This window comes from Carlito syrichta, unplaced genomic scaffold (genome assembly GCF_000164805.1).
Source record: "Carlito syrichta isolate Samal-C Ts95f unplaced genomic scaffold, Tarsius_syrichta-2.0.1 Scaffold304455, whole genome shotgun sequence".
Lineage (NCBI taxonomy): Eukaryota > Metazoa > Chordata > Mammalia > Primates > Tarsiidae > Carlito > Carlito syrichta.
The window spans coordinates 72,946-74,014 of record NW_007248551.1 but is presented as its reverse complement, the minus strand read 5'-3'; the positions used below and the strand labels follow the sequence as shown (position 1 = coordinate 74,014).

General features: G+C 55.2%; 1 protein-coding gene across 1 annotated transcript in view; it reads right to left on the bottom strand.

Moving 5' to 3' along the window:
* EID2 (EP300 interacting inhibitor of differentiation 2) overlaps nt 1-95 on the bottom strand; it is a 1,310-nt gene extending 1,215 nt beyond the window's left edge. Inside the window, exon 1 of the mRNA XM_021713321.1 lies at nt 1-95. Coding sequence (XP_021568996.1) covers nt 1-95 — 95 coding nt within the window.
* Nucleotides 96-1,069: the final 974 nt, after the last annotated feature.

Below are 1,069 nucleotides of genomic sequence, written 5' to 3'. Positions count from 1 at the left end.
CGCCTCCCGCCGCCTACCTCCGCCTGCGGGACGCCTCCGTCCCCATTCGCTGCGCCTGTCTGCGGGACAGTGCTGTCTGCGGGCAGTTTGGACATCTTGGACCGCGCGGCCGACGAGGATGCTGCCACCAGAACTGGAGTAACGGGACCGCGCGAAGGCCGGTGTGCACGCAGGTGCGCGTGCGTGAGCTCTCTGCGCACGGGCAAACGCGTGGGCAGGACCAGCGTCGATTCTACGGCACACCCCGGGCGCACTGCGCATGCGTAGGCCCCCGACAGCCTCCAGACGCCACCTAGAGGCCAGAAGCGCCCGCGCTTCTGAAGCAGCAGAACGTGGAAGGGCGCGTCCGCGCTTTCCATTTCTTCTTTTTTCTTTGAGTCGGAGTCTCACTGTCGCCCGGGCTGGAGAGCGGTGGCACGCTCCCGGCCAGCGCAGCCTCGACCTGCTGGGCTCCGGCGATCCTTCCGCCTCAGCCTTCCGAGTACCTGGAACTACAGGCACGCGCTTTTGATTTATTGTAGAGATGAGGTCTCACCAGTTTGCCCGGGCTGCTCTTGAACCCCTGGCCTCAGACAATCCTCTCGCCTCCTCCTTCAAAAAGTGCTGGGTTTACAGGCGTAGGCCACCAGGCCCGGCCGGACACTTATTTTTCACAAATTCTATTTGTGGAATATAATACATGCATTAAAATGAACAAAATATGAATATACAGCTGACTGATTGGTCACAGGTGCGTGCCGCTATGCCTGGAAAATTTTTTGGTTTTTTTTTGTAAAGATGAGGTCTCACTATGTTGCCTAGACTGGTCTCGAACCCCTGGGATCAAGGGATCCTCTTGCCATGGCTTCCCAAGGTTCTAGGATTACAGTCATGAGCCACTGCACCTGGCCTGGTTCCTTTTATTTTTATGAGGTTCACCCATGTTTTTCATAGAAATACTTCATTTTCTTGATAGCTACTTATATATTCATTACCATTATTTATTTATTTATTTATTTTGAGTTGGAGTCTCTCACTCTGTCACCCAGACTGGAGTGCAGTGGCCGCTCCCGGCCACTGCAGCCTCGAC